At 41.0% G+C, this 26,061-nt stretch overlaps 2 protein-coding genes and 1 long non-coding RNA gene across 6 annotated transcripts in view; 2 read left to right on the forward strand and 1 right to left on the reverse strand.

Annotated features, from left to right (window-relative positions):
• MANBA (mannosidase beta) overlaps positions 1–9,054 on the forward strand; it is a 51,649-nt gene extending 42,595 nt beyond the window's left edge. The window contains exons 17-20 of the mRNA XM_069854978.1: positions 2,164–4,436; positions 6,261–6,379; positions 8,111–8,185; positions 8,991–9,054. Coding sequence (XP_069711079.1) covers positions 2,164–2,388 — 225 coding nt within the window. The 3' untranslated portion in view covers positions 2,389–4,436; positions 6,261–6,379; positions 8,111–8,185; positions 8,991–9,054. The remainder of the gene's footprint in view (positions 1–2,163; positions 4,437–6,260; positions 6,380–8,110; positions 8,186–8,990) is intronic.
• Positions 9,055–9,906: 852 nt separating this feature from the next.
• The window catches only part of NFKB1 (nuclear factor kappa B subunit 1), a 63,242-nt gene continuing 47,087 nt past the window's right edge, over positions 9,907–26,061 (reverse strand). For all 4 annotated transcript variants that reach the window (XM_069855566.1, XM_069855565.1, XM_069855564.1 and 1 more), the window contains exons 15-24: positions 23,691–23,832; positions 19,190–19,304; positions 17,251–17,452; positions 15,946–16,115; positions 15,015–15,117; positions 14,008–14,132; positions 13,106–13,172; positions 12,605–12,777; positions 12,294–12,471; positions 9,907–10,735 (exon numbers count right to left, since the gene is read on the reverse strand). In XM_069855566.1, the coding sequence (XP_069711667.1) occupies positions 10,548–10,735; positions 12,294–12,471; positions 12,605–12,777; positions 13,106–13,172; positions 14,008–14,132; positions 15,015–15,117; positions 15,946–16,115; positions 17,251–17,452; positions 19,190–19,304; positions 23,691–23,832 (1,463 nt within the window). In that variant the 3' untranslated portion in view covers positions 9,907–10,547. The remainder of the gene's footprint in view (positions 10,736–12,293; positions 12,472–12,604; positions 12,778–13,105; positions 13,173–14,007; positions 14,133–15,014; positions 15,118–15,945; positions 16,116–17,250; positions 17,453–19,189; positions 19,305–23,690; positions 23,833–26,061) is intronic.
• LOC138719970 (uncharacterized) lies at positions 12,438–17,598 on the forward strand. Its single transcript, XR_011337347.1, has 2 exons — positions 12,438–12,552; positions 14,957–17,598. It is a non-coding gene; the product is annotated as an uncharacterized lncRNA (long non-coding RNA).

The raw sequence follows: 26,061 nt of genomic DNA on the forward strand, positions 1-26,061 counted from the left end.
AATGCAATGTCTGACTTCACTGAATATTCTTTCTCCTTAACTGCTGCAATTCTAGCTTTCCTGTTGAGTTCAAAGTCAAATTGTTTCTTTTGCTTTGTGACTTAGATATAAACAACACCTGATCATTTGCTGTTCTTTATTTTGGTTTTGTTTTGTAAGTTTGGATTTTGTTGAATAACAAAGTCTCCCTTTAAATTGTTTTTACTGTCTGTCACCTCACTGCTGTAGCACTGCTCTTTTTATTCTTTTTGACCCTAGGTAGCAAATAGCATCCTGGCAAGTGTTTTGGCTTGCAGGCAGTACTGTGTGTCAGGATTGGGTCATGCTAGTTCAGTTGAGTGTGGACTGCATTATTATCAACAGTATTTCCTCTTGAAGTGCTCAGACTCTCGGATCAGCATGCTGTTGCTAACATGCAATATTGCATGCTCCTTTCCTCCTTCTGCAAATCCCTGCCCTCCAGCTAAGGATTCGGATTTGCATCAGTGACTGTTTCTTAATATCTGGCAAATGTATCAGTCTTCTGAAGAGACCCAGAAAGCATCAGTGTTGTATAACACTGTCATTTATTCCATTTGCTTTTCCCTAGATTTCTTCCACTCCTAGCAGGCGTGCTCTATATATAGAGAGCAAGCATGGCGTTCTCTGTGTGTGCGTGCTCATTTTATTGAGCCTTGCTTTTTAGCATGTAAATCTTATCGCAAAATTCTTTATCAGCAGATTGGCAGGATGGGGGCCTGCATGTTCTCACATTTGGCATCCAAAGTGCAGCTTTGCTCTTTAATGCTAATCTAAACAAGGAAGGAATAGAGGTCTTTAATCTCTCTGAATCTGGACCAGCATAATTGCTTTACAAAAGGAAAATAGGCCAGATTTTCCCTTCTTATCTCTTTCAGGGCAGCATGGTCTGCCTCCTGAGTTTACAAAGGAAAGAAATCAGCCTGTGGTTGGGGCTTTTGGGGGCTTTTTCTTGGTTTTTGGTTTTTTTTTTTTTTTTTTTTTAGCTGGTGGCGCAATCTGGAGTCTGAGTCATGCTGGGTTGTCTTTTCTAGATGACATCATCAATAGTAAAAGCTCTGTAACTGGAGCATTATTGGGAAACTTCATTCCTTTTTCCCATTGCTGTATTGTCTCCGCAGCGCTAACTAATGCGGGTAGCTAGCAAGGATAAATGCAAAGTGGTTATTTTAAGAAAGTATGCAGCTGTGATTTTAAAAAATAATTCTGTTTTGTGAGAAGCCAGTGCATCAATACATAGTTACTAATAAACTAACTAGACTTTCAAATACATTTCTGATCCAAGTGCTACTCTTAGTGTTACTTTTAAAAAACATGAAGACTTTAGTGTTTCTCCCAAATACGCAAAATGTAAAGGACGTGTACTTTTTCTTAAAAATGAACTTTGTCTGTCTTGTAAGCGGGATGTGTTTTCTGCACTTAACATAATTTGTTTTCTATATATAGTTAATTGGTATTTGAAAAGTGTGTGGAATATTTCATCATGGTGAATGGGGAGTGCTGCATGAAAATGCATCCTGGTGGTGCATTTAAGCCTCTCTGAGACTAACTACTGATAGAACTTATCAAGACAAGGTATAACGTTTTATATTATTTCACAACATAACTGCCTTCTAAATGTAGTGTAAGGACTTCACTGTCATGTCTCATTAAGATGGGGTGACCTCTTACTGTGATTTTCTTTTTAATGTCTTTTGCTTCCATGTATTTCTATTACTGAATGTAATTGGAAAGGCGAGCTACTTTAGTAGCTGTAAATTTATAGTTTGAGGGAAGTATGTTGGTGAAAGTACAAATCTCTCACTGCAGTAGTGTGGGATACCAGTAGGAGGTACAAATTACCATTTATTTGGTTATTTTCATAAGAAGATGGTAGAGTGATAACACTTCATGGCAATTTTCTGCAATCTGTAGTATTCTGTAGGAAGGCTATAATAACACTTGCGGGTTTTGCATGATTCTTAGATATGAATCCTGTGGTTAGACCTTTTGTTCCAGAAGAAATTTCTGGAAGAAACAGTAATTTTGATCAAATGTGATTGTTCAGTCTGTTTTACTGACTTGCAGGTCTTTCCCAGTTTGAGTGTAACTGGGTTCTTATTTAACATGTATATTTTTATTTAGTTATTTGTTTTTCTCTTCCAGGCCTCTATATCGCGGCAAGATGACCTTTATATATTTGCTCTTCAGACCACTGCAATTGCCCCTTTTGTTTCTCTGGATGTCGGGAGCGTAAAAGGCAGATTTAGTGATAATGGTTTCCTCATGACTGAAAAGGAGAAAGTGGTTGTGTTTTATCCTTGGGAACCTACCAGTGTTGAAGAACTAGAAAAGTCACTAACTGTGACCTCTCTTGTGGATGTTGTGTGAGGATACTTCATTTCCTTCTAGATAAGGAGTGAAATGGGAAGAGGAAGAAAATCGGAAGAATTGACTGAAGTTGATGTACAATTTGGGCTGACTGGTGAACATTCCATCTATTCCTGTCATGTAAATTTTAACTGCTGGTTCAATGTAAAGATGCAAACATCAAAACTTGCATATAATATATGTGGTGCGTTGGATGTAAGCCTTTCTCAAGTAATGGGAGAAAAACATATCCTATGTATAAAGTGGGAGGGGTGAGTCAGTGCAAGAGAGCTAGTCTGAGTTCTCCAGTTCATGTGAGATGAATTACTGGGTTGTGAATTCATCTTAAGCGGCAACACAAATATACGCCTCGAGACTACGGTTGTAAAAATTGATGCTTTCTCCAGTTTCATTATACTGTAAGTGGAAATTCATCTTGGGACAACAACAAGGTGTGCTGGGAGCCAAGGGGAAGAAGAGCAGGGAGTGAAGCTGGCATCATCTCTGTGGGTATGTGTCCCTACTTGAAGTGGTTTGGTCTATCTACACCCAAATTGTGGGAGCACTAGTCCTGCCTTTTCAGATCTGTGGCTGTCCTGCTTGCCTCCTGTCAAATAAATATGAAACCTGGGCTGTCTAGTCAGACATCAGACAAATCTGTTCCCCTCCTGGAAGGGGAATAGGGTATGAGAATTTTTTTCTTGTCTCTTCTCATGAAACGTCGAGTGGGTAACCATGAGAGCTCTGCATCTAGCCTTGTCTCCTCTCAGAGCGCTGCAGATGCAGTCACAAACCTTTTACTGCTGCGTGGGATCCTACATAAGGTGGCATAGGATAAGGTGTGCCTGGCTGTGGGAAAATGAATGGGGAGAGGAATTGATCAAAGGAGGTGGTGCAGAAGAAATCATCGCATGAGAGGACCACACTTAAGTGACCACCTTTTCTCTATTAGATGCACAATGCAGGGACTGCTGTTGTCACTCTAATATTGCTGTACAGCTGCTCTGTTGCCTCCTGGCATTCCGCGTGAGTGGCCCCCTGCTCCACTCTGGTCCTCCTCCCTTTCCAACAAAGGAAAACCTCTACATCATAATTTTGCTTTTTTCATGTGTTCCCCATAGAAGACACTGACTTATGGTTAGATCTAGTGGCACACTGACCTCCTTAGTCCATACAACATAATGGTGCTTTACCTTCTATTCTGTTTCCAACTAAGTTGTTCCTAAAATATTCAGGTTTCCTGTAGAAACGTCATTACACTGTGGCATTTGATAAAAAGACCATAAGCTGGTGGGGGAGGTTGGTAAACGTTGAGCCTGTGTCAGGTATGGTTTGAAATGCAGCTGGTATCTTGCTGGGGTTCCACAAGGATCCTCTTGCAGTCCAAGCAAGTGTTAATTTTCTTGCAAAGCACCTAGTGGAACCAGCACTTTATGGCAGGTGTTTGAACAAGCTTTACTGGGTGATGTCCATCTTTGAAGCAAAAGTACCACGTGGGTCATGCTTGCTGGTGTCGCTGCGGGTCTGCAGCATGTGTGAGGAGAGTGGCTGAGTGTTCCGGTGATCAGTTAAGAGAATTTGGAACAGGCGGTTGTTTTCTTCCAGTGATCGTAGTTTTAATGGGTAGAGACATGAACATATTGGCTGATGCTCAGTCATCTCCAGTGTCTTTTGAATTGTGCGTTAACCAACACTGACATGTTCCTGAGCAAGATGAAAACTGTGAAGATTAAAGGGAAAAGGTAAATGGAAGTTGCTTACAAATGCCGTATTAGGTCACCAAAACAACTAAATGCAGTTCTACAGGAGAGCTTTTCTGCCTCAAAACTTGTCCTAGTTGAAAGAAAACACAAAAGCAATCAAAATATGTTTGTGCCAATGTTTACTGGTTATATGAAATAAAATAGGGAAAATGATAGTCATGAATAAAACTTATCAATATCTGTATTTCCTAACTGTTAAAGGAATTTAAAAGCTATCTGGGCTAACAATACAAGAAAAATTATTCAGTTTTTTTTCAGTGTCCTGGAATCAAACTTTAATCAAAGCAGCAATGGAGCCAGTTTAAGGTAAGGATGGAAAAATGTTGAGGAAATATGGAATAAACATGATTAATAAATATTGGTGCCAGGTATTAGGAAAAGGGCGGTTTGGTTGATGTCTTATCTTACATTGATGTGGAAATGTCTCTTCCAGTAACATCTAGATAGAATTTCAAAGTGGCAGTTAATAGTGTTCAATAAATTAAACTTTGACAGAATTACATATTTCAAAGAAAATCAAGAGGACTCTCTGAAGGCCGATGAGATGTTTGTGGTGTGACTCAGAATATAAGTGAAGTTTCAGAGATGCAGAAACGAGCTCTTGCATTGCTAGAAGCAATTTGGATAACTGTGAGCTTGTTTAGCCTGTCATGAATTTTGGGCAAAATAGTGAAAGAAATTGTGGTACATGATCAATAATTGATGAAGTGGCTATGCAACTATTGCCTGTCAGTACCGTTATGCAGAAATGCTTTCTTCTACAAAACATCTTCTTTGCTGTTGTTTTCTGCAGTTACTAGATTGGCATGAAAACGTTCAGATAATTTTTAAATTAGGTTTAAAGTCAGAAGCTCCCCAAAGAGCAGGTCTGTTCTTTTTCACTAGAAAGCTTTAACTCAGCACTAGGTGCTGTTATGAAGGATTAGCAGTTGTGTGAGCTCTAAACAGAATTTAATGGGGGAGGTTCACTTCTGTTATGATCTTGATATCCTTAATACATTCTTTGGGTTTCCCAGTGTTGTAGTAGATACATATTTATAGAAGCTACTTGAGGTGTTTGTTGACAGCAGCTAAACATGAGCCAGCAGTGTGCCCAGGTGGCCAAGAAGGCCAATGGCATCTTGGCTTGGATCAGAAACGGTGTGACCAGCAGGTCCAGGGAGGTTATTCTCCCTCTGCACTCGGCACTGGTGAGACCGCTCCTCGAATCCTGTGTTCAGTTCTGGGCCCCTCACCACAAGAAGGATGTTGAGGCTCTGGAGCGAGTCCAGAGAAGAGCAACAAAGCTGGTGAAGGGGCTGGAGAACAGGCCTTATGAGGAACGGCTGAGAGAGCTGGGGTTGTTTAGCCTGGAGAGGAGGAGGCTGAGGGGTGACCTCATTGCTCTCTACAACTACCTGAAAGGAGGTTGTGGACAGGAGGGAGCTGGCCTCTTCTCCCAAGTGACAGGGGACAGGACAAGAGGGAATGGCCTCAAGCTCCACCAGGGGAGGTTCAGGCTGGACATTAGGAAAAAATTTTTCACAGAAAGGGTCATTGGGCACTGGCAGAGGCTGCCCAGGGAGGTGGTTGAGTCACTTTCCTTGGAGGTGTTTAAGGGACTGGTGGATCAGGTGCTGAGGGATGTGGTTTAGTGATTGATGGGAATGGTTGGACTCAATGGTGCCGTGGGTCTTTTCCAACCTAGTGATTCTATGATTCTATGATTGCACGTCTGAAAGAGAAGGGAGGAGTTAGTTGTGCTCCTGTCTTTCTGGCAAGCATCATTGTATTCCCTAGCCCACAGGGCCTCTCTCTGCATGGGCACGTGAGCTGGAATGGTGGCAAGTACTGCTGCACGTCAGAGATTAACTGATGTTAAGTCAGTCACGGTGTTTTCCCCTGCAGTGCGTAATGACGTTCACCTATTTGCTGGCACTCTTCTGTAATGTGAAAATAGCAAGTGTAAATTGATGACTGAAAAATTTCTATAGCAGTTGCTTTTAAATGAATCTACGGGGAAACCTCTACAGGCTTTGAGTAACATACGTATTACACCCTAGCTTTAAGTGGGGCATCAGACTGATTCATAACCCGAAATACAGAAAAGCACCTCCTAGGCAATTAACTTGTGCTGTCTTTTGCTTGTAGCCATTGGAATCTTTTGAAGATGGGAAAAGGTTAGACCCTGCCTTTGGCAGTTTCTCTAGAACTGCTCTGCTGTAGGAGGAGATGATGTGCTCCAGAAGAGCTGAAAGCTGTGATGCCAGGTGAGTACTGACCATTGCAACCTGTGCTAACTAATGGCCCCCCCCATTCCTGTCATTTAGTTGGAGGGAGGGAGGAGAAAAGGGAGAAAAACCACTTCATACACGACTGTGTGCAGGCAAGATTTTTATCCTCCATGCAGTCCACAAGATCTCTGAATGCTGCCTAGAACTTCCTGCTATCACATTCATTTCCAAGTTTGTAAACGCATCTCAAGATGACACCAGAAACTTACACCTGTGGCAGAAAATCTAAAATCAAGGGCAGTTTAACTTTCTGAATAATCCCTTTTACATCAGGTGTAGAGAAAATCTGTAGTGTTGTGTTGTCACAACTTCTGCTGTGTTCCACAAGTTTCTGGTGATTATTACTGCAGTAAAATAGCAAAAAAACCCCATAGCAAGTTCTAATTACTACAAGTGCAGATTAAGTTTAGAATTATTTCAGTTTTTGATTGTCACTGTAATTAATTTAGACTGTAAAACTAAACTTGACTGAGGGTGCTCAAAAGGTTATGCCTGTCTACATTCCAGGAAAAAAAAAAAAGGTTAAAATAAGAAAGGTTATCTAAATAATAATCACAGAATCATAGAATCACCAGGTTGGAAAAGACCCACCGGATCATTGAGTCCAACCATTCCTATCAATCACTAAACCATACCCCTCAGCGCCTCAAATGATCTATTTGAAGTGTTTCCAGATAAATCTGTGCAGTTGCTGTCAAAGCAACAGGAAGCGTGACTAGCGCTCAGGACAAACCCCTGAAATAAGCTTTTAAGAATCAGTTTGAGATAGTTGGTTTAGTGCTTTTTTTGACCGTATCTCCAGCCTCAGTGCTTTAATTGTTAATGGAAATACACAGCAGGCTTCCCGCAGCATGATGTGGTGCATTAGAAGAGCCCATTGTGGTGTGGGGCTAGGTCAGTATTTCTGTTCATCAAGACACAATGCAGTGATACCCTGCTCTGAGTAAATAGGAGCTTGACAGCTTGAGGGGGAAGTTTAAGTAAAACTTCTAATGGAAAGAACTCCAGAAACTCTATTCTGGTTTCGTGCACGTAAGCAAATCTATCTGTTAAGAAGAATACATCTATGTGCCTCATCATTGTATCTGCTCACCTCAGACACTATTTTACCCCGTACACCTCCTTGCCCAGAAAGGAAGTGCTACTCCTATTTCACAAATGAGATGGGATAAACTAAGAAATAGTCTTGAGGGAACAGAGGAATTTGCTGCCCAAGAACTCTTGTCTCCACCTGGCTTCCAAGAGAGAAGCCTCCCTCACTTCACTGCTAACAAAAGGATAGTAATGACCTAACAGTCTTAGGTGTTTATTCAGCGCATTAAAGTTAGCATGTGGACCTTGTAGCACAGGGTATTGTTCCCATTATATTCCATATCACCTCTGAGGAAACAAAACTGAGAAGGGTATTAGTCACAAAGTTCTCAAAAGTGAGGAATAAGGTCGTGATTGGGCAGCAAATTCCTCTGTTCCCTCAAGACTATTTCTTAGTTTATCCCATCTCATTTGTGAAATAGGAGTAGCACTTCCTTTCTGGGCAAGGAGGTGTACGGGGTAAAATAGTGTCTGAGGTGAGCAGATACAATGATGAGGCACATAGATGTATTCTTCTTAACAGATAGATTTGCTTTAAATGTTTTTGTTAAGATTTGTCTTCATCACTTAAGCTTTCTCTTGCTAAGGCTGCTTCCTCTGCTGCCTTCATCATAGCTGCAAGGAGCCTTCCTCCCAAGTACAAGACACTGTCCCCTTTACTGGAAGACCACCTACTCGTAAGAATAAAAGGTAAAACAGGAAGAATAAAGCTCTGTGATCTAGGATTTTAATTGAGCTGCTTGAGGTAAACACTAGGCTCTTCAGTAGGTTTGTTGTGCCAGCTGAAAACCACACAAGAATACACAAATGGCTCCTACTAGATGTTATGCCACTTTCTGTACTATCTTACACTAGCTGGTGTGTTCTGCCTTCTGCTCTTACCTTGTTCTGACAAAGCGTGTGGCGTGCCTGCAACATACTGAGAATGCTAAGGGTTAATGCGGATGGGAAAAGTTGTCCTAGTATGTGACTCAACTACAAAAACTTAGTGCTCGTGTTTGAGTGAGAATACTTATAAATTAGTATTTTTCTATTTCTAAGCAAAGGTGAGGGAGGAAAGAACCAAGTCTCTCTTGTTAAATAGACTGAAACAGAGATGCTGTGAGGATAGAAGCTGCCAGGCTGCCATTTAAAGCACTTGAATACACAGGGCCTGGGGGAGGTGTCCCCCCGTTCATTGCACGATTATTAATTGATGAATAGCTATTATGCAGCATTTGATCATGAAGTGCTTAAGGAAATAGAGACCTGGGTGTCTTCTGGTGGTTGAAAAGCAGAGCTGGTCAGAAAAAAGGCTAAAAGGTGAATCAACAGCCAGGGTGCCCTGGTGACCTGCAGAATGGTAGAAACTTCAAATGAGATCTCTGCCAACCCCGAGACGTGCTGGAAGTACTGTGGCAGCAGAAGGTGCATTTGACTCAGACCGCAGCTCTGCTAGGGCTCAAAAAGCTCCACCACCCCCAAACCTGAGAACCATTGTCTGTTTCTGTTACAGCTGGAATGCAGAGAGAACACTGAACATGAACAGAACAAAAATCCATACACCTTCCACACTGCGTGTAGGTTATCCATAGAATAACTGAAGAAAAGAATGGTATTTCTACTCTTAAGCACCTTGTTTCTTTGGAAGTAATGAACACTGAGTAATTCATCTGGATATAAAATTATTTCACAATTTTTTTTTTTTCATTATTCATGGTTTAATTTGTTACTACCACTATGGCTCTAACCACAAACCTTAAGAGTTGTTATCTTGATTCATTATCTCAGAAGTGACACCCAGTTACTGAGGACTGAGCTGAGCCTGGAACACCAATGTCACTCTCCGTCTCTGTGCCAAGAAAAACAGCGAGAAGTGTGACAATGGTACAATGCTGCTCATTGTGTTTCCGGAATGAGATGACGCCTGTTCCGTATTCTTAGTAGGGCCGACATCTGTTCACAGTTAGATTCACCATCTCAGAGTTAACATAAAACAAGAACAAATACTGCTCAGGAACACAGTCATTAGAGTTTCTAGACAGCCCGAAGAACTCTCTCATCAGAGTTTTGCTGAGATGCTAAATGGTTGGTTTCAGTGTAAATGATTCTCTGCTACCGTAATTATGAGAACTAAACGATACCCTGAGTCAGAGGCTTTAGTTCCAAAGTGCAGACAAAGCACAGCTGCCCAACACTAGCTGATGCTCCTGGGTCTCCTTTTAGCCTTAGGACAGGTGGGTTGCAACCCTTCATACCGATTTGCAAGCACTAAAATAAATAATCTTGTATCAATGCCTACAACCGAAATGACAGATCTTCAAGAGCTCTCCTTGAAAGTTAAGCAAAAGTTGCAGTAAGTGTACACAGGAGATTTCATTTTGGATTTTTATTATAAAAGTAAAATAAAAATAAGCATTTAAAAAGCCCACTTTTTAAAGGAACAGATATAAAAAAACTATTTACAAATAGGAAAATGCCAAAGTTGAAAAATTTTTTGATTAAGAGGCACCAAAGTTAAGTTTAAATACGTTATTTGAAATATACAAGATTCTTTTTTTTAGGATTCTCTTTTCTCTGAGTGGCCATTATGATTAAAGTAATTATTTTTCCTTGTGAGCTATTTTATGAGCTTTTTTTCATGCAACTGTGCTGCAAAAATTATGGAGAGCAGCTAGCAACAGTATCCTTTGATTGCTCTGTGTGCCTTACCTCTTCTTATTAAATGAGTTGGTATTACGCATTAACAAGGAGTGACTTTCACCTATAAAAGAAAATCCTTGCAAACCAGAGAAGCTCAGTCAGTCATTCGCAGTGTCCAGTCCTGTGTATTAATGAGGCAGTAAAGCTCTGGTTATTGCAGAGAGTTTGTAAATTAATAAAATGAAATGTACTCGAGGAGGGAAGCACGGGCTAGGAGTTGCACGCTGAAATTGCTGTTTGTTCAGGTTTGTGTGTGGTTCCTCCAGCATGATTTTTATTGTGAATTCACTTCCCTCTGGCCAGGGTGACACCGATGTAATTTTAAATGTCACATTTGTTCCTGTAACCGTATATTGAAAACTGAATATTACTAGTTGGCTATGTAATTGCTTTGCACTGAACTTTCATGTCCATAGCCTAGGGTCATTCTGCTAAGTGTTACTGATGACTTGCTGCTCAGAGAGTCTGAATATGTAAAGCTCAGTTTGCGGAAGGAGGTCTCCACACCACTGTCACAGATACTTTCATTGTCTTGAAATTTGCTATTGTAAAGCTCGCCTGAAGGAGAGAGAAAAAGTAAATATGTTATCATTTAGGTTATCATTCAGTAACGTTGCTTCCAGAAAAGCCGAAGGAATGCAAATTGACAGATTGATATCCAACTTTAGATATCATAACAGGAAAAGCTGTGCTGAAAGTTTTTTGGTTGACTAAAGCACATGATCTGATGCACTGCTAGCAGAGATTGACTGCAGCTGGAGCTTGGATGGGTTGGGAAGCCTGGAGCTCTGCTGACACTAATGCTGTCACCACTCTAGTCGGGACTATGCTCAAGTGTAATAGTAGCAGGGCAAAAGCTTCTCTGGCTCTTGGATTCCTAGACTGTGCAAGTATGCGGCTCCAGGGTAAGGCTCCTAAAACTTTCTTATGTTATTTCGCTTACAGATTTTTTTTTTTCAGACAAAAAAGCCTGAAATACAACAAGTTGGCAGCTGCTCTTTTCTGTGCAAGATGCACAGAGCGCCTGACTGCAAGAGGCCTGTATCCAGGTTGAAGGTATGTAAGCACAGTGTGACTGGAACAGTGGTCAGCGTATTACAGTTCAGTAGTATTTTTCTAAACAGCCCTCTTAAAATATATGACAAGATGCAGTCCCTTCATGTTGCAAAGCAGAAGAAACCCCCCTTGCCCATCAAGATTTATCAAAACACATTTTGGGACAGGCATGAAGGCTGATTCCATGACTGAACAAATGATTTTTACAGAGAGTAAACTGGCACTGTTAGACCAGAATAGAATTACTGAGGTTTTTCTTTCTTCTTTAGAGAAATCTGTATAGTATTTTTGGATAGGGTTTAGGTTTCCACTACCAGCACTACTTGATATTTGAACAGGCCCTCAGGAAAAATAAAAAAGGTTTTTTTGCTACTTTTTGTGTCCAGGCAGTGACTGAACATCCCTGATGACTTAGTTACTGCCTTCTCACAACTTCTGTTTAGTTGAGCCCCAAAACACCGTATGACTTCCATGGGTGAAGATGCTTAAAACTCAATTGGACGTGACCCCGGCAGCCTTGTGTAATGCTATATCGGCCCTGCTCTGAGAGTATGACTGCTGGACCTCCCTATTACCTAAACCATCTCTGATTTCAGAGCGCCACACTATGTGGAAGGTGAAATTTAATACCAAAGTCTTACTGAAACTTTTAAGAATACAAAACCATTCTTCTTTACCCAGGTATTAGTGGTGGAGGCAAAGTAAAAAGGTAATGGCACTTACATAGGCCTAGGAGATCATTCTTTTGAAACATATCCCCAGTATATCTACGGAATCGCCACCAGGAAATGGCAGATATCAGGTTTTAGGAAAGGGAGCCAGTATAATCAATACTGCATTGCAGGGCAACTCATTCAAATGGCCCATTTTCCCCCTCTCATCTAGGCCTAGCAAATATCTACAACAAAGTCCTGCTGCGTTAAAATATTTCTGAAACAAGAATCTTGGGTGGTGTGTGTAAGAAACCATGCAATCTACCAGTGCTACAAGGCAGGGCTGGGGGCAAGAATTGAAAAAAATATTTTAGTTAAAGCTCTTGATGCTAGGCTGTCAATTTTACCTGTCTTTCCATTTGTAAAGGTGGGTGGTGATGATGATGGAAGCGCTTTTGCTGTATTGTCCTCCTGGTGAGATGAGCTTTGTGAGAGGGATAGCGCTTTCTGAATGACTTCGATGGCTTCTGTGTGATCCATCTCTCTCAAAGCAGCCATCAACTCTTGAACTGTACCACCAGAAACCTGAGAGAAGACAACAAACGCTCACTATCACCCAGGCTAGCTGAAACCAAAGGGCTGCGCTGTCTCACTATTCAGGACAAGGTTTGCTACATGTCTGTGTGTTCAGTATTATAACTGATTACAGTCACATTACCTCATAGTTATCCAGCAGAGTTTTTGACGGGGAAGGGCTCAACCTGAAGGCATTGTTAAGTATGCCAAGACCCAGTTTTTGTGCTAAAGTGAACCAGTTTTTGTTTGGATCGGGTCCTTCCAATAGTTTGTAAAGCTGCATCTTTGAGCTTTTGTTCAGATCTCTCAAGCGTCCTGGGGAGGAGAGAAATATGTTAGTTTATTGTTTATACAGTCCATGCACCAGTTCATTTCTAAGCAGAAACAAAGCCAAATTAAAAGGTATTTGTGTCTATCAATCCCAGTCTTTACTAATCTATTGCTCTAATATTGAAAATGTGCTTGTTTGTGTTCTTGTGACCCATCTGTTAACAGAATCCTGCTCATTCTAAGGAGGACTGAGTTGAAGGGTACCTCTTCTCCCTCCCCATTTCAGTTACAAGCTATTGCAGGACACTGTTTTCTGCAAGTGCATTTTCAGTGCTCAATTACTAGAAAGATATTGTCTCTTTATAAGTGTTACCTGGTATCAGTAAGTCCTCAGAAACCACAGCTGCCTCATAGGGTTTGCCATTTAATATGTCGTACACCTAAGAGAATACATTAATAGAAACCTGATGAGCATCCATTATCTTGGCAAGTCTCATTAGTATTGTACAAAGCCCTCATTCCCTCTGTAAATGGGCAGTTCTTCCTGTCCCAGGATCAGGGGCTAAAGATACCATAGGATACCTGTGCAGGCTTTGAGGGAGAAATCTAGAGAAGTTAGTCTGTCTCCCTGACCCTCTAGCTATGTCGCCCAGCAACTGATTTCAAGATAGAGAGTAAGTCTTCTCAGTAAATGAGCAGCAGTAGGAATGGCTACATGACAAGTTATTGCCTGCCTGCAACTAGTAATTTAAAACAAAGCCTGGGTTAGTTTTTTACCTAAAGCTAGTACCACCCCCTAGCCCAATGTGATGAGATATGCTGACTGCTTGTACCTTATGCTCACACCAAACCATCTGCATATACTCAGCTGTGGTCTGTGCAGCCTAATCACTGTTTGAGTGGGACACAAAAGAGTGTATTCCCTACACACACAGTCTGCAATTCAGAAGAACGTACAGCAAAGAAACCCCTGGAGTGTCTCACTGAATATGGGCCTTCAGACACAAGCTGCCCAACCAGCTAAATACTTTTGCATTTTTAAGACTATTTCAAGAAGTGCCTGGTCATTCCTGTTCAGCTGAAGTGGTCTGTTAAATAGAGCTTTCTTCCAATACTATTCCATGGGGGGAGGGGTGTGTGTGTGGCTGAATTAGTTTAATTATTGATGGCAAATTAGTAACTTGTTTTACCGCATCCAAACTTATTTCAATGATGAGAAGTTGGCTTAGACTGCTGAACTATCGTTTATTATTGGAAATAAAACAGACCATGTACCTCAGAGTTGGCTGCCATATCCAGTGGTGTTGTTCCAGGCACAATCCCTTCATCGTCATCATCATCATCTCTCACATCGTCTAGATCAAACAATGGCTCGAAGTTCTCAATGTGAGGATTTGCACCTAGAAAACAAATGTGCAAAAAAAATTCCTAAGGCTTCAAGTTGTTTTTCAACAATATTTAACATACATATTGTGTTCTGAATGGCAAACCCATGAACTTAGCTACTCAAGCTAAATTATGTTTTATATTAAGTCAGCAAATAACTTTTTATCTACTAAAGTTAAATGCTGTCACATCGCTGCATAATGCTACTTTCTATTATAAAGAGGGAAAAAAATGACAAGAGGAGTGCTAAGGCCCAAGGCGTGAGCTATGATTACATAAACTGACTGCCAGTCCCATTCTTGGCTCACACAGAGCATGGTGTGGAGGTGATGGAGCAATGGTGTGGTGCTTCTTCATATAGTGTCAGAGAAGGTGTGGGTATTGTTAAAAGATCAAGAACACAGTCAGAGCAATGGGAGACTTGGATTTCTGTTTCAAATGAGGAAAATCAGGTCTAAATACGATTTAAAGGATGTTCCAATAAATATTCAAAACTAACTCTTCCTCAGTGATAGGAGACACTAACAAGCTCATGTTTCAGTGATCTATTTTTGTCTTGCTTTTAAAGCAGCCCAACATTTATCCCAACTATGTAATGAGGTCTCTTCTTCAGCTATAAAAAACTACAAAAGAAATACTCAAAAACCTTTCAAGAGTGCTGGAGATTTTTTAACCTGATCCAACATAATTTGCTTTTTTAGCCATTAGATGGTGCTAAAGATCAGTAGAGCACCTGCAAGGAGGACTTTCCTAGGGGAAGACAAACCTCTGTGCTTTTAACATCTGATTTCTTCTGCTCATTAAACAAGTTCACTGACATATTGGTTTCTGCTTGCAGCCTTCTACCCTGAAGGGTCACTGCGAAAGAAAACTCCAGCGAACATCTACTTTCATACCTGCTGCTTTGAGAACTGCTGCCAATTTTGTTGAGCCCCTTCCAGCTGCTAAGTGAAGAGGAGTCGTCCCATCGTATGTAGTGCTGTCCACATCTGCATCACCCTAAGTTTTAATTGAATGACAAAAAGAAAAGTGCTACTTGTCTATACAATTCAGCTGCAGAGACTCGTGCATAAACACTGCTGGTGCAAATAAGCACCATTCCATGCATGAGTGCATAAAAAGTCTCATCGTTGTCTGAGAAGAAGGAATAAGAAAGTAACTGCCCACATGCAGGAACAGATGGTGTTTGTGTGCTCCAGTGTTACAGCAGGAGGCACAGCATATAAACCCACGTGGGTCAGGCAGATAAAAGCCCCTTTGCATCGAGTGCTAATAGTTCTGCCATCTGATTACCCACAGCGTTTGGAGTCTGAAATAGTGTGCAAAGAAATCTGCACCTGCCTGCTGCTCTTCAGGATAGCAGGTAGGCTGGTGGCACATTCACTCACAGATATAGAGGGAAGCTATCTCGACCAGCTGTGGGTGTGCAGAATTACGCACATTAGGATAAGACAAATATTTAGATATACGCAGCTACCTACGCACACCTGTGTACACATTTCACTTCACAAAGATGAAGCCATTAACTTGTTCATGGCTGGTTTCACTGGCTACCAGGGCTTGGTGCAAATTAAAACAGGGCATGTGCAGTCAGGTCAGGGTCATAAACTGTAAATTCCTCAACTTAGGCAAAAGGTTCTCCAGCAGAGCTGAGTAAGTAATAATGAATATCATTAGCAATAATTTTGCCGTTATACCAATTTAGGTAATCAAATCAATAAACAGGAAAAAAACCCTTACTTCTGTTCTTCTGAAGCACTTGAGGTTTTTCAAGACTTTTTAAATATGCAACTGAAAAGACATAGGAGAAAGAAATTCTGCCCTTACCTCAAGCAAAAGGCAGCCTGCCAAAGGGATGTTCTCATGTTCAACAGCTAAATGCAATGCAGTTCGTCCAGATTTTTGTTCCTGAGCATTGACATTAGCTCCAGCAGCGATCAGCTGTTTGAGGCAGGACATGCTATTTGCCATCACCACTATGTGAATTGCACTGAGACCTACATAAAAGAAATCCATTCCATCACGTGCATAAATATTTAAAAAATACAGAAATGTCAGTGTAATATATTTTGAAGTGGCTGCCTCTATGAGAGCTGTAAAATGATTAAGAGTTACTGTAGTTACCTGAGCAGAAGTTAGGCATTTTTTCTGCTTATGCTCTAGAAGATTGTATTAATTAAAATGTTCTTTGTGTATAAATAGGAACTAGTTGTGTTACAGACAGTGAGTCAAAGCCATGCATGAAAAAAAATAAATCAGCAAATTACAAGGTGGAAAAGAAGGCAAGAACTAAAGAGCTCACCTAGAGCATCTCCCTGCCTCAAAGGAGAGTAGCCTTTAAGAGAATATCTGCATCTTGGTACTAAACAAAGGAGGTGCCCTGCACTGGCCCCGTCTGCTGCTGAACAGCTCTTCTACCAACAGTCTGGGGAATAATTGGTATTATTTTATTATCACACTCCTATAAGGTCAGGCTCCCCTATCACCCCAAGATTACCTGCACCAGCTCAAGAAAAGAATAATAAAGCCTTGTATTTAAAAACCAAACAGCAATCCCAAAGAAGCCAACCAACAAACGCCCTCTGTCTGAGGAACTGAATACAGGTTTTTGAATCCCATAATGACATTTTTAGGTCAGACATTTTACAATCCACGAGAGCAGGAGTACTAGATTCAAATGACAGGTGCTGCTGAAAAATGGGAAAATTATGTCTCTGTGGTTATGTTACATGCTCTAAGTCTGCATGGTCTTAAAGTAGCAGATATGAAAACCAACAGTGGTCCAGAAATTTTTGAGGGGATTTCATTCACTAGAGGAGGGAACATTTTCTTCTAGGGGGACTCTTTTTAATAAAAATGGTTGCATAAGGTACTGTAACAAAAATTCAATTCCATACCGTGCCATATGACCATTACCAATCTTTCTGTTCTTATATAATCACAAAGCCTAAATGTCTGTGTTCTGTCTTCTGTGACTGCAGGAATATAAAATTCAAGGATGGCGTATGCCAAAAGGGGAAAGATACTATTTCTAAGGTCTATATCTACCTTATAGAAACCCCTGTTTCAGCAGGAATTGTGGTGTGTTTGTCTGGTAGGTAGGTGTAAAATACAGCCATTATCTTTCCATACCTTCACCGTTGGAGAGGTCAATCATTGGAGATACCTTCTTATGCTTGAGAAGTAGACTCAAAATCTTGTTGTCTCCTTCAGTAGCAGCTAAATGTAAGACAGAATTACCATGGCGATCCAGAAGGCTGACATCTGCTCCAGCCTTCAGCAAGTCTTCTACCACCTCTGCCTGCTTTGTGATTACTGCCAGGTGCAAGGGCGTCTAGAAGTGACAGAAGCAAGCCATGAGAAGATAAGCAACAGCTACATCACTTCTGTGGAAATCTCGGAAACCCACAAAAGCTCCTAGCATGAGGAGATGTTACTCCACTTCAAAACTAACAGAAATTAAAAGCTTGCATATGTGTACATTTCTTTTTACTGCATACTAAAAATGTGGCTTCTGCTTACTGGAAATAAAAGCTGCCTTGCTGGTGTCAGCAGTCAGACTTTGGGAGGAACAAAGATGTTAGCTACTCTATAAGCCAGGGCACTGACCTGGCTAGTTGAGGGTTGCAGTGCAAGGGATTTGGGAAATGAGATAATCCTTGTGCCCTTCAAGCATTCTAACCCTGCTCCCAGCTGCCTCATAGCCGAGTTCATGCCACAGAAGGAGCACAGGCACTTTTTCCTTTTTCCTCTAAATGACTACAAGGAAAAGAAAATCCAGCTGCTCTGTGTATTTGTCAAAGTGCAGAACAACAGTGCATCTCAGCAGCAAGTGTCTAGCTAGCTGAGTCTATCTGCACATCCTCCACTTTTGTGCAAAGACACCTGCAGCACCAAGAGTTTCAAATATTTCCAAAGGGTGATTGTGTGCTGCACTCTTGAAAGTCTTGCCAGTGAACAGCATCACGTAGAACATACTCAGAAACATATGTATTTAAACAGTAAGCATTCCCATAAGGTTTGGAAAATCCTATTTCCACTGTAAAATGATCTAAAAATTGCACAAGCTTCCATCTACATATATTACCCTTATATTAACAGAGGACTGTAAAAAAAGACTTACTTCCAGCTCTGTACAATAAGCTTGTGTTTGTCAATGGATTTGTTAACATATTTGCAATTAATTACTGACTCTATAAGGTACACATACGATTCAGCTTTCAGAATGTCTGTACAAAAAGAAAATTCAAGCCAAATTTTAAATTCCCTCCTACCACTGGCTTAAGGTTTAAGTAGAAGGTAGTAATAGCTGTTGAGGTCATGGTAGTTAGATATTTATTTCTTGTACAGAGCACAGCTTTGCTTCCTGTTTCTGTTAAACAGAGGGCGCAGAATTCAACTCAGAATCTTCTGCTTGCTTTTATCAGTCTCCAAATTTTAAACTTCCTTTAAAGGAGCATAAAAATGAAATTTGAAAGAGAACAAAAAGTAAAAATAAATCCTCTGAGACTACCTGTGTAGAATAAAATCCTACTTTTACTGTTCACAGCAAAAGCAACAACACAAATGTTGGAGTGCTGCTGTGTAATGTCCTGTTGGTTACCTTTGGAACAACCAAATGGTGGGCAAAGCTGAAGAGAGATTCTTTTCCAGGCAGATTTCCACAGCTCTTTTAAAAGCCTGAGTTACAATACGAAAACTTCAGACTCTGCCACAGATGAAATTAAAGAAAGAGAATTATGCCTGGCAGTTAAGAGTTGTTTTTCTACTAGGTAAAAGACATAGGATTTTTTTTGGCAGTTTTGGGGTTTGGTTTTTTTGCAATAATGTGAATACAGAGATGTAAAAGAAATTTTGGTGCTCATGTGATGGGCACAAATACCATGTGGGCTATAGGGAGGGCATGGTTTGTTACAGCTTCCACAGGTGTGTTTCTAAACTTGTTCACGTTACAGTCTGATCTGGGTTCGTTCCAAGGAAGAGAAGGAAAATAAGAGAGATGGTAAGTTGTGCAGATTCTTTGTTTGCTGGCTGAAAAACCGACAATACTTATACTGCCACAACTGCCCACCTGATAAAGGTCATTTCTCATGTTAATGATGTCGTTATAATTCAGATCAGGCATCACTTCCAAGAGGTTTTTCACCAGCTCAGTATGAAGATGGATAATTGCTAAATGAAGGACACTGAAACAAACAAGAAAGAGATTAGCAAATTCACACTATTTTCAGATTTTTTTTTACAAAATTCAGGTTTTGCTGTAGATCTGATTGATTGAATTCTAACTGATATGAACACTTGACTGTTAGAGGTCATGATTTCAGCACTAAATATCAGCACCTAAAATGAATCCCAACATTAAAAAAAAGCAGCTAATCATAAGATAACCGTGTTTAACCCTTCAATTAAAAAACAGACTCAGGATGGCTTTTGCTAGCCCTGAGCATAGCTTAGCTAACAGTCTAATAAATACAAACTTTGTATCACAGAATAATTGTTTCAGAATTTGTTTGAAATCCCCAGATTCTTTGCTGTTTTGGTTTTTTCATGTTTTGAATTATATAGCACAAGAACACCTCTCACTCTCAAAACCTTCCCCTTCAGAATTTCCACAGGCCTCTTTGCCACCAAAGCAGATTTTCCCTTGGGGGTTTCCCCAGATCTGCGGGTTTTTCTTTTCTTCGTTTTCAAACGGAATAATGACTAAGGAATCAGGCCCAGTGACTAACAGCCACAGGATTCACAGAAGCGGCCAGAGACATCATGCCAAAGGAAAAAAACTCTTTTGGGACACGAGTAGCCACTGCATAGCAAGACACTTCATCACCTCTTTACTAGGTTAATGCAATGACCTTTCCCATGCTCTTCTCCAGAGTCCGGTCCTCCACCACTAGCCAGATCAGTTGTACTTGCAAAACACCACCAGGAAAAAAGCAGGTTGTGAATCCCATCACTCCTCTCCAACAGAGATCAATTTGTCTCGTTCTCTTGAGACTTAATTTCAAAGCCACACTCTTTGTTTTGAAACACACCTTGTCAAGTTTTCCCTTAACAGACGCTGACCACTTTGAGACTTATCTTTTTTAGGATATTGCTGCTGACATACAATATCAACATAAGACATGCAGTATGTTTGTTATGCTGCTCCAGAAATACTTGAATGTACTCACATCTACACTTTCATTATGAAAGTAAAACAGAAGTTCCTTGCATATGGGGAGTAGAGTCATTTTGAAACTGGGACTGAGAGCATTCAAAACCAGAAGATATGTTAAATGAGAAAAAAATGATTTCTAAAAATCTCATCCTTGAAAGTCCTGTTTTATTGGTTCTGGACACTGCCATAGGCAGTACCATGGCACTTCTGCTCTCCTGTGCTGTTCAGAGTCCCACCGCTACTGTAAAAGCACCTTTCCTCTGCTCTCTGGTAGATACTTCTTATTAGCTCTGTCACGCTCACATTTTATTTCCAAATCTCATTTCAGAAGCAAATTTGCTCTTACACTGCCTTTAGTTCTCTTCCCCGTAGCAAGTACTTTAATTTTACCCATCCGCTCCATGTGATGCTGTAAAGACATGCTGACTAGGCCACAAAGGTGCAGTCAATTCCATTTCTTAAACAGTTCAACATCAAAAAATGCATTTCAGCACTGCTCTGGAGGCAGAGTGCTGTCATACCATCAAAGCTTCTGGAGAGCAGTGGCACTGGTATAAACGCAGTAACAACTGGTGTTACTGTGACCACTGTAAATATACACTAATGACAGATTAATGCTGCAGTGGGTTTGCACGGCAAGGTTTTATAAGCAGGGCAGCTGCAGGGGTGGCTTCTGCAAGAAGGTGCTAGAAGCACGTCTGACAGAGCCAATGCCAGCTGGCTCCCCCATGGACCCGTTGCTGGCTGAGGCTCAGGGAGTCAGCAAGGGTGGTATACAACAACTCTGGGATACACAGCACCTCTGGGATAGTGTATTTAAGAACAGAGGGCAGAAATACCTGTGCAATTTTGGTTGCAGATTGAGACTATGTGAGAGAAACAACTCTGCAGACATCAAGGTCAGTGAAGAAGGAAGGGAAGGAGGTGCCTCAGGTGCAAGTGCAGAGATTCCCCTGCAGCCCGTGGTGAAGACCGTGGTGAGGCAGGCTGTCCCTGTGCAGCTCATGGAGATCCACAGTGGAGCAGATATCCACCTGCAGCCTGCTGAGAACCCTGTGCCAGAGTAGGTGGATGAGCCCAAAGCAGGCTGTGACCCCGTGAGTAGCCTGTGCTGGAGCAGGCTCCTGGCAGGACCTGTGGATGACACTCTGGAGCAGTCTGTTCCTGAAGGGCTGCACCTTGTGGAAGGGGCCCATGTTGGAGCAGGTTGTGAAGAACAGCAGTCCGTGGGAAGGGCTCACATTGGAGAAGTTCACGGGGAACTGTCTCCTGTGGGAAGGACCCCACACTGGAGCAGGGAAAGAGTGTGAGAAGTCGTCCTCCCCCTGAGGAGGAAGGAGCAACAGAGACAAGGTGTGATGGATTAACTGCAACCTCCACTCCCCATCCAGCTGTGCTGACTGGGGAGAGGAGGCAGAGAAATTGGGAGTGAAGTTAAGTCTGGGAAGAAGGGAGGGATGTGGGGAAAGGTCTTTTTAATATTTGGTTTTATTTCTCATTATCCTACTCTGATTTGACTGTTAATAAACTAATTTCCCCAAGTTGAGTCTGTTTTTCCCATTATGGTAATACGTGACTGATCTCTCCCTGTCCTTATCTTGACCCATGAGCCTTTCATTACATTTTCTCTCCCCTGCCAGGCTGAGGAGGGGAGTGACAGAACAGCTTTGGTGGGCACCTGGCATCCAGCCAGGGTCAACCCACAACAAATGTATTTTGTCTCAAAGCCATAGAACACAATACAGAGTCCTGTGAAAGGTATCTTCAGTCCCTACATGCTACTTTGATAGAAGATGAGCATAATTGTTGACAGCAAAATTTCTTTAAAGGCTTAAGCAAAAATCGAATAATTTTTCCATATAATTTTTAACCATTAAACTGAAAATTAGAGAAATTCATTTAAGAGTTGTTCTTTTTTTTGTTTCCTTTTTTATTTAAACGGCTCCTTGAGAGAGAGCTGGAAGACAGTCACCAAAACTTCAATTTGTTAACAAACTCCAGAGTAATTTAGATGTATTGCATGCTCAGGGACTAAAATCCATTTCAGGAGAAAGGCAACATGAGCTTGAGCCTCAAATACTTGCAGGTACTTCTAGATCCAGGAAGAAAACAACTATCTACCACCATTCTGAAAAGTATTCTGGCTTTGTTGAAATGCTCTGCAAGTCTAAATCTGGGGGGCACCTTTTGATATTTAAATGCAGGTCCTGCTTGCTCAATACTCCACTAGCAACCCATCCCCCACCTTATTTTTCCCCCCAAACACAGAAGCTCTATTGTCCAAAGTGCTCACTGCTTTTGTTGCTAGCTCCTTCCTCATTTATATTCCTGATTTCCTCAAAGCAGACATTAGGTTGCAGTTGGAAAGCAAAGCAAGCAAAGTAGCCGTCTCTGATTTTTCAGTCCTTAGTGTATGCTGTTTATCAGTAATCTGAGACCTTTTACCTTACTACAAGTGAAGTACTAGGTTCTCAACAGAGTCATCAACTGTGGGGCAGCACTTTGCAGTCACTTGTAATTTTCCACCTAGCTTAAGGCTTCTATGGCTTCTACTGTACCAACGACCGCAATTTCAAGAAACACAAGTGACTGCACAGGGTCTGCCCAAAGCCTGCTCAAAGCTAAAAAAGTGAGGATGTGATAATACCACTTGCTTATTCAAGAGACTATTTTTGCATGTGTTCAGAGCCACTTCCACTGAATTTGCTTTTAAGTAACTACTCGTCATTAGTTCCTCACCGTATTTCACTCTGAGTCCCACAGAATCTGCTTAACTGTAGAGGAATGAAACGGATTTCTACTCCAGCTCACGTCACTGAGGGATTGACAAGCAAATACTAGCAAGCAAGTGTGCCACACGCATCGGTGAAATCTCTTGGAAGACAACAGCACAGTTCAGATGTAAGCAAGAGCAAAACACTGTCCTCTGGGAAGAACTTGGTGTCAGTGGGAAAAAAGCAGCATGGACCCTCCAGCTATTATTTCTTCCAGTGCATCTGCAGTTTAAGCTTCCTATGAAGACTTAAGGGCTTGTATGGAATAAAAAGCAGGGCACTCTCCCCCACCAACTCTGTATCACGATGATAACACAGCTTTCGTGGTCAGTAAGACTTTAAATAAAAAACAAGGCAAAGAAACTTGCAACAAACTCAACACATCCTCAACGCTTAGATTATTTTCTGACAGGTACTGGATCAATGAACTTTGTGGTGTGAGTGACCTTTCTGCAAATGCAACAAAAATGTCTAAATCACAGCTGTACCTCTCCCAAACAGCACAAAGGAGAATGATATTTAGTTGAAAAGAGCAGCGCCTGCAGTCCATGGCTGGCACCCACAGCAAACAGCACAAATTGACTACACTGTTCTACCACCAAAACCATGACTTTCAACCCAGTAAATACAGGGCAACTTACTTGTCTCCATTGTCATCCTGGACAGCAGTGAGATGGCGCTGAACAGCCAACAGCATCTTCACATCTCCAGTTACAGCATAATCAAAGAGAGCATTGCAGTGACGCTTGGCAAGCTGCATGGCCTTCTCCAGGAACAGATCATCTGCAACACAGTTTTGTCTTCATTAGTTCAGATGTCCTTGCAACACCACCTTATTTTGACAGGCATTTGTGCTGCCAAAGAAATACAAAGTGCAGATCACTAAGCATTACTTACTGATTCACTGAGGGAGACTGCTAATTGCTCCTAGGAGGTAAAGACAGAGAACGAGTCCCTTGGAAGACAAACTAGCTGCATGCTGAGCATTCAGGCAGCAGGAATCCTGAGAACAGTCAAACTAGAAACTACCTTTAGTTTCAGTGCACCAAATTAACTGCACTTGTGTGTAATGAGACACATGGACCAGGTATTTAGATTTGCTTAGATACAAGTGACATCTAAGGACTCCTGTGCAGTTCTAAGAAGTCTAGATTCGTGGAAACTGAGGCACAAGAAGCTTAAGTGACCTGTTGATTATTGCACAGAAATCCATAGAAAAGCTATGGAATGCAGGACTTTGTACCCCCTCTCTGACTTGAACCATACAGTCCCTTCTGCATTACAGCAGCAGCACAAGAGACTGTGTTCACCTGTTTAAAACATTCCAATGTTAACAATAACTAGTATTTGTAGCATCCTGTTTTGAGATTTATAAAAAATACAACCACTGAGATTTCAAAAAGCAGAATTTGTCATGGTGGGGACCAACAAGGAGAGAAGAGAGGAAGGAAACTAATTTTTGGAAGAAAAAGTCACTCTAGCTGGTGTGTTGATACAAGAAATAGTTATTATGTCAGTTCACTTTGTGGTTCTCTATGAGCAAGAAACTAGCAAAAATGAAACAGATGAACTTGCAAACCACAGTTGTCACTCTGGCAAGCAGTATCACCTGAAACCAGTCTGTATTTTGAACAGTTTAATGTTTCTATAAAACCTTGCAAGGTTAGAAATTACTAACAGCAAACAAGTAAAACAGGCTTTGCCATTTAAAGCACATATGTGGAGAGAATACCTGTGATTTCCAGCTTCACAAACACAGGCATTTAGACTGGGTTAGAAGCATATCCTCTATGAACGTGAATGTATCATTTCTGTAAGCCAAAGTCTTACTCAAGCTATCCATGAAGCTTACTGTTTTAGTCAATACACCACTGTGGTTCTTACACTCTATGCCTAGGCTGATATATTTATATTTGCTATTTACCTCTTAACACTAATAATAACATTAAATGGATGTTAAATTCAGAATAGACACCCTGGGTAAAGTGTGTTAAGCAGTTCAGTCTTTTCTCATTACAGACAGTCCAAAAAACTGGAGCCTCTTCGCTCCTTCAAAATACTACAAGATCGCATCTTTTAGTTTAATACCCAAGAGTTCTACCTTGCAGTAGCCATTTCATGGAGCCTATTCTTCTGCTTCTATACTCTTCATATAATCTGGAGTTTGAAATTGCCTCTTTTTATTCCATTATAATAGATAAAGAAAAGAAACTGTCAACTTCCTGCCTACAATGCTCATTACTCGGAAAGGCAGTCAACAATTCAGGCCCCTTCTTGGTTACTTCCAAATGTATATTATTTTTTCTTCACTTATCAGCCAAAGATTTTTTTCTATGTATAAGTCACAGGATTTATCACAACCAGAATTGCAAAAAGCAAGTTCTTCAGCTTATTTTTCAGGAATACCATGTGTTTCTCAGGTCACAGGAAGCTGTATCTTGGAGGCTTTTCACATTTCCACTATGTGACTTTGGTTTTCCAAGCCAGTTTCTAGTGCTGTTAAGAGCAAGTGTCATACAGGCCTCATATACGAGGTAATGTGCCCTCTCACTTACCAAGGAGGGAAGAACAACAGTGGTCTACATCACATTGCACTTGGTAAAAGCCAAGAACAATAAATTCCTTCCTGTTCACTGTAATATCTTTCTACTCCAATTGTTGGGGTTTTTTTATTTTATGAGAAGCACAATTACTCAAAACCTTTAAAAAAGGGGCCATCAGCTCTCTAAAAAAAAAAAAACAACAAAAAACAAAAACAAACCAGCAAAAGGAATTCTTACTGTCTGGGAAAGGGTGATTTGTAGTCTTCATGTATTTTACAACTCTGCCACTAAAAGATTTCCACTGACTATGCTTGCCCTCCTCCTCTTTTGTTCACCAGTTTGATGTATAACACTTTGCTACCCAACAGTGTTGTTTTACTGCGGATTTGTCACATGGGAGCAGATATATTTACCTTTTAAATTCAAACCTTTAACACTACTTTACATGCAATTCAACAACAGAATTGCA

The sequence above is a fragment of the Phaenicophaeus curvirostris genome, chromosome 4 (genome assembly GCF_032191515.1).
Source record: "Phaenicophaeus curvirostris isolate KB17595 chromosome 4, BPBGC_Pcur_1.0, whole genome shotgun sequence".
In the NCBI taxonomy this organism is placed as follows: domain Eukaryota; kingdom Metazoa; phylum Chordata; class Aves; order Cuculiformes; family Cuculidae; genus Phaenicophaeus; species Phaenicophaeus curvirostris.